The following is a 7,057-nucleotide window of genomic DNA, read 5'->3' on the forward strand; positions in this document are numbered from 1 at the left end:
TATATATATATATATATATATATCACAGTTTCTAATTCTTGAAGAAATCCATTAACACAAATGACTTAAAACTTAGAATAACATACAACATACCCAGAGAAAAATATATACAGAAATTTTGAAGATATCTTACTTTCTGCATGATTTTTCTGTTAGATTCTTGTAAGCATTGATCACTTCTTCTGCCCATTCTTTCATATAACTTACAGCTTCCTGTATTAAAATAAAATTTAAATTTGATATAACTATGGTTAACATTATCTTTATTTCTAGAGCTCTAAACATACATATGCACATATAAAATATGACAAAGTCCTTTTGATTATATCTGATAGCCTAAGGATGGGATCAGTATCACTCATAATGAGGTACATCCTGCTCACACAAAACATTAAAGTACAAAGAACTTATAAAAAATATTTGAAAAATTAACCCAAATAAAGATATTTCAATTATCTAAGTTAACAGCCATAATATTTCTATATTACCTTTTAAGACTTCAGTAGAAAGCACTTACAAAACTCATGCTGTGTGTTTTGAATCCATGCAGTGTGTGTTTCAACTGATACAGCACAAGTCCAAGACATTTTCTTTTAAATAATCTGTTTTGTAATGATCTTCACAGGCACACATTACATTTACAAAAGCAGAAAAATATTGCATGTGATTTACAGTAATTAACACACTGTAGTTTAGTTTAACTAGCTTTATCCCTAATTTCACCAGCTTAATAACAAAATATTCCTTTGTTTTTCACAAAAGATATATTATTTCTATGAATATCTAGTTATTAAAAGCAGTTTTAATCTTATTGAATAAATAATATGAACATTTTTTTAAGTTTTCTTGTTACTACCACTTTTTCATGACAAAATTATGCTATACTTTTAAATCTTTCTTCAAATAATACAATGGAACCAACTAAAGTTATAATAGATACTTACCTCATCTCACTTAATAGCTTTTCTCGTTTAGTGCTGTCCTCTATGTGTGCAAATTGTTCACTTGCCACTAGCATTGAAACTCCCACCTACCCTGTATTTCATTTTGGTTCGGCTGCACTGTAGCATGAAAATCATCGTTCAACAACTCTCCTCCAGTAACAGTGCAACGCAACCTCCTGTTGCAGCTGTCTCCCACTATACTGTAGAACCCAACCTTCACTTCTAGGTTAGGCACCAAATACACACACGAAGAGAGGAGGAAGAGCAGGAAGTATAAGAGGAGGTAAGTATCTATCAGAAATACATTTTGAGTGTAGGAAAATTATAACTTCCAATACAATACCCTACCTCTCCTCACACAGTAACTAGGATCCCACATTTAACTGATGGAGAGACCAGTGTAAATTTACATAGATTAACTCCCTTCAGAAAGCATCCAAAGAATGGCCATGGAATGTGACATCTCTTAGTAGAGGAACACACCAATAGGTGACAGCACCACATCTGAACCAGGTATACTCTTCACCCAGTGTGAATTTATGTGCCATTAAATTGGGTGAAAAAGGTACACATCCAATCTAAAATATGATGTGCCAAATAGTATAGAAATAGTATAGTCAGACCATAATCAGTGGATAAACTACAGTCCAAAACCAGGTGGCATCAGGTGTACCATCTGATCCATGGTAGGAGGCGGGTTCCTATCATTTCACCTCAAGACAAGGAAGCAGAATGGAAAATGGGTTTCGTTCTGCCAACGTAGTCCTGTGACATGTGTGCAAACTCATAACAAACACCAACCACCCAGAGGAGTGCATCATGATGGTTCACTCAAATCCATAACTTGGCAGCATTGAAAATTTATCACTTAGTTTGCAGTAGAACAAGGGCTCCCTACCATCACGTGTGACAACTTATGTTGGCTATTTCAGTTTTAATCCAAGACCAAACCATCCGGGAACTGACATCCAGGCGACAGTAGGATGAGTGTTTCCAGTCAGAAGGGTGAACTGCATTTTGGTGGATCATCTTTAGTTCATAACCAGACAGCATTGGGTATTTCTCTTCCAGACCAAGGTAGGAAGAGGGGTTTACACCATCTACACTGACAGAACAACAGAACACTACAGCCCTACTCTTAAACTGAATGGGATTGAGCACATTCAGGGGTAAACCTCCATAGTCCAGCAACTAATAAGTGGCAAGGGCTCCCTTACTCCACTGGAAACAGTGCAATAGACGACTATGAAACCCTATTTTGAAAAGCAGACCGGTCTTGATTTATTCAATCCAGGATCATAGGGATGGGCATATATCCTAACAATGCTTTACTCATGATAGTCCATGAGTTAGTAATGTCTGGGACAGACATATTTTTGAAGTAATATACTGCAAGGTGAATCTACCAACAGTCTTGCAGAACACTCCATCTTAACAGGGAACATTATAGACCTAAAAGTGTGTACACTGTGGACTTGGTGGCTGGTCCAGCTCCTTTTCAAAGCCACATCATGGAAACTGATCTCCAGGAAAAGGTAGGATGGGGTTTCCCCAGCCAAAGTTGACAGGCACTACTCGCCATTGAGACAAGTTTCATGACTCTGTAAGAGAAAAAAGAAATATAAGACACACTTATGCACTCACAGATAAATCAATGTTTGGAATATGGCCACAAGCAGTACTCGACATCTAGATGAAGAGGAAATGGGCACATGACGCAAGTAATGGGAGATGAAGGTGTTCAGTGTAGTCACTATACCAACTAGGATGATTTCCTCCAAAGAACAATGGAAATGAGCAGCCACAGAAAAGGTAAGGTGTTGAATCTGATGAGAGGACACCCAGAAAAAATACTGGAAATTGTAGACCAGGAAGAATAAGCCAATCTGATAAGTTGGCAAATCCAACCTGTAAGGGTGGTAGGTGAAATATAAATGTGAGAGGAAGGGTTCTAATGGATAACAAAATTGGAATGGGAGCCACAGAAGGAAGCTGTGCATGGAATATAACACTGAAGAGCATGCACAGGACACAGAAGCATAGGACAAGAAGGACAAAGGATCCAGAAGGAATGTAACTAAAGAGAGGTGAGCAGAGAGTAAAAACACTCTACAGGAATGGGGAAAAGGGAACATGTTAGACAAAGCTGCTCGATACCCAGTATTGGTAGACAAGGAAAACATTTGGAGTATGAGGAACTCTAGGACAGGAAAGAAGGTAACCATAGTGCAGAGACTACCTGTGAAAAACATACCATTCATTTTCTCTGGTACACCAGTAGGGAGAAGGAATGTATGGAATGTGATAGGATGAATGTTACACGTGCTGAGAGTTCAGACTGCCTCACAAGGAACCAAACAAAAACCATGCTTGAATCCTGAAGGTGGTGACTGCGAGATGATATAACTTCGATTGAGGTTGATGAAGGAGGAACTTGAAAAGAGGAAGTGGTAACGTAGGTGTAGACAGAAGAAGGATAAGGACAGGAAACCAAGACTGAACTGACCATAAATGTGCAACTAAAAGGACCTGACACGGAGAGGATTGTATAATGGATAACACATGAAGAAGGAAGTGGATAAAAGGGTAGGCATACAAGTAAAGGTTGTACCAATCCTGGCTGAATGCATCCACTCCCAAAGCCAAAGGATGTGGTACTGTGGACCAAAAAAAGGGGTAGCTTGGCAATGAGATGAGTGGCAAGTGCATCCAGGAGAGGGGTACTCCTATGGTCACACAACCATAGGAACACACTTGGAAATCGAGTGGAAGCATCCACTAGTTATATTTTTGAAAGACATTTCATGAGAGTTGTGTAAAGTTCTTCTGACCAACGTAAATCATTCCCAACAGGTTAAACATAGAGGAGAAGGCTGGGCTGAGGAATGAGTTGAAAAACACTCCCAGGTGGGCAAGGTATTGGGTCTGGATAAGAAAGGGTTTCTCAAACTTGAGGAACCATCTGACATGAGTCACTTCTTATAGAAGTAACTGAATGTGTGCATGAGCTGTTAGTTAGGATGAAATTAACAACAGCCAGTCATCCACATAGTGGTGAAAGCACAAACCATGACTATGAATTAGTCGAGCAAAGTCTTTGTGACCACCAACCAGAAACGTAGGGTGCAGACATCAGCCTGAAAGGTAAAGTACAGAATTGAAAAAAACCGACCTTTATAGAAAAAATAGAGGAGGTAATGCCTATATGTTGGGGAAGTAAGAACGTGGAAGTAACCATACAAGATGCATACCTTCATCATCCACAGACATGGAGTAAATGCGCACTGAAATGTTAGGGAAATCTCCATTGTAAAAGAATGAAGGTTGATGAAGAGGGTTGAGACGTGGCAGATCTATAAGTGGATGACAGTCCCTGGTCTTCTTGGAAACCACAAACAACCTGGAATAAAATCCTAGAGAAGGGAGATTTACAGGTTTTATAGTGTCATTGAGTAGTGTTTGAACAGCTTCCAAAAGATATTGGCAAGAAATGGGATCCCAAGGAGGTGGGATGGGAGATGGGAACTTTGGGTGAGGTTTCAGAAATTGAAGTGATAAACCTTCTGCCAACACCCAAAGCACCCAAGGATCTGAAGTAAATTTGTTCCATTGATGTATAAACCTAGCTAAATGTGCTCCTGCCTTGCCAGAACCCACAGGATAGTCACTGATACCATTGACGACATGGACCTTGGTGATAAGACAACTGAATACAAGAAGCCGAAGGTAAAGGTACAGTAGGAGGCAGACAGAAAAATAGGGATGAGATGAGATGAAGGCTATCAGAGGCAAGAGATCAAAGACGAAATGGAGAAATGTTGGCAAGCACCTTAGACTCCAATGAGTTGGGAAGGTCTAAAAAAAAACCATCTATCTCAAACACAGCACTATCCATAGGTCATGTAAGTAGGATGTGTGCAAGCAGATATTAGTTAACAATGCACTCCTACCAAAAAATTCCCAACAACAGAAGAGCCATGTTTGAGAGGAAATAGCTGAGGAAGATAACCATACCAACATACAAAACATAAGGAATTGACTATCCTCTGAAAATGCTGTGGAGGATTTGGTGGAACATCTCAGTAAGGAGATGAATGGAGGAGAGGTAACAAAGGACTGTGGAAAAAGTCAAATGGAGGTAAGATAATTGGTTACGGGAAAATCTCAAAGAAGTATCAGGGTCAGAAACCCATACTTGCATTAAAGACTCGAACTATTGGGAGACTAAATACAGAAAATCGGCCTGATGATATGCCCAAGCATGCTGACAACTCAATGCAATTTCAACAGAAATCAGTCAGCATGGACCCTGATATCTGGAAAGGGAGAAAAAACTAGGTAATCGAAAGAAGGGGCAGAATGTAGGAAGGAATGAGAGGATCATATGAAATAGGGGTAGAGATAAAAGTAAAATATACTTGTGATACTGTATCCACAATAGGAAAACGGAATTGCACAGCTATTCAAATTATCGTGACCTTGCCCAGATTCTCCCCAAAAAGAAATATCAGGCCTAGGCTGAAGAGATACAGCTGGCCACATGAAAAACTAATTTCCATCAAACTAAGACAGAGACCTTCTCAGCCAAAAGTGTAGAGCCTGATGCCTGAGATACAACAGGATAAAGATCTGTAGTAGTTTCACTACAGAGGTAGTGGTTTTGAGTGATATGAAATTCAAAATTCATGTTTAGCTGTAGTGAAGTAACAAAATAATAAAATACTGTATAACTGAAATAAAGAAAACAAAAAACAACAATTAATTAAGTTGTTAAACAAACAACATATGTATGTGAAATCCGAGATTTAATTCAAAAATTAACACATCTGAACACTGCTCTGCCAAATCAAGAAGTGAAGATTAAGTTCTACAGTACAGAAGGAAATGGCTGCAACAGGAGGGTGTGTCACACTCCTACTGGTGGAGGGTTGCCACATGCTCATTTGCATGGTACAATTCAGCTGAATCACGTTGAAACATGGGGTAGTTGGGAGTTTCTAGGCTAGTAACAAGTAAAAAAATTTGGGCATATAGAGGGCAGCACTGAACGAGAAAAGCTATTATGTGAATGAGGTAAAGTATTGTATCAGAACTTTCATGTCATGAAGGTTTGAACACAAAATAATAATTATTGGACACAGAGTATTCGTTTCTTTTATATTTTCATTGAGCTTAATCGTAATAATTAGTCATTCCTTCATCACATGTAGTACAGTATACCTTCTCATGTTCTTTAAAAAATTTTACTATATACTGTTTTGAGCTTATGCATAGGAAAATACAGACTGAGGTTGACTAAAAGTCCAAGTGTCATTATAAAGAAAGTTCAAGAACATATAGCTATATATATATATATATATACACAAGCATACATACAATTTAAAAATAAATGCATTTACCTTGTCATTTTCTTTTATATTTCTTAAGATAATCGCAAGCAGTAAACTTGGATGAAACTTTCCTAAATTCATCACTTTTGAGAGATGTGACAAGTCTGTCAGATACAAGAAACTCCTTGCTAAAAGATGATCACACTTGCATAGTTCTTCAATATTGATGAAACTAATTTAAAAAATATAACATTACTCTTTAGATGGCAATTATCTTTACTATATAAAAGTGTAAAAACTGTAATGCTTACTAAAGAAAAAGATAATTATAATTCACATGGAAAACAAATTTAAATCACAATAATATTTAATCAACATTTTATTTTTTTAACAAGTAATTGTGACTATGAAGCTGTTATTATGACTGTTAGTTATCACAAAGTGATAGTGTGAAACATAAGGAACTCCAAGAATTTGGTATTGAAAGAGAACTTTTAGGTAAAATATTTCAGACCACATAGCAGATACAAATATTTGTATGACATGATATATATTAGAACATTTTGTGTCTTAAATCTATGAATAAAAAACTACCAGTGCCAAATATAAACAGGATCATTTTAGACAATATCTGTACAAACCTGTGTAGGTAATTTTTACAAAGCCAATTCAAAATATTTTTAGTATCTTGGAAAATTCTCTTGTACACAGCCTGTAAATCTGATTATTGATATTCTTACGACATCGAGGTCACGTGACTAGTATCACGCCACGTCATTCTCG

The 7,057-nt window shown here is 37.4% G+C and overlaps 1 protein-coding gene across 1 annotated transcript in view; it reads right to left on the reverse strand.

Annotated features, from left to right (window-relative positions):
• Positions 1-7,057, reverse strand: part of LOC106470493 (E3 ubiquitin-protein ligase rnf213-alpha-like) — a gene marked incomplete at its 3' end in the record, with an annotated part of 77,819 nt that overhangs the window by 61,208 nt on the left and 9,554 nt on the right. Inside the window, exons 4-5 of the mRNA XM_022399108.1 lie at positions 6,344-6,506; positions 134-213 (exon numbers count right to left, since the gene is read on the reverse strand). Of these exons, the coding sequence (XP_022254816.1) occupies positions 134-213; positions 6,344-6,506 (243 nt within the window). The remainder of the gene's footprint in view (positions 1-133; positions 214-6,343; positions 6,507-7,057) is intronic.

The sequence above is a fragment of the Limulus polyphemus genome, unplaced genomic scaffold (genome assembly GCF_000517525.1).
Source record: "Limulus polyphemus unplaced genomic scaffold, Limulus_polyphemus-2.1.2 Scaffold4039, whole genome shotgun sequence".
NCBI classification, from domain to species: Eukaryota; Metazoa; Arthropoda; class Merostomata; order Xiphosura; family Limulidae; genus Limulus; species Limulus polyphemus.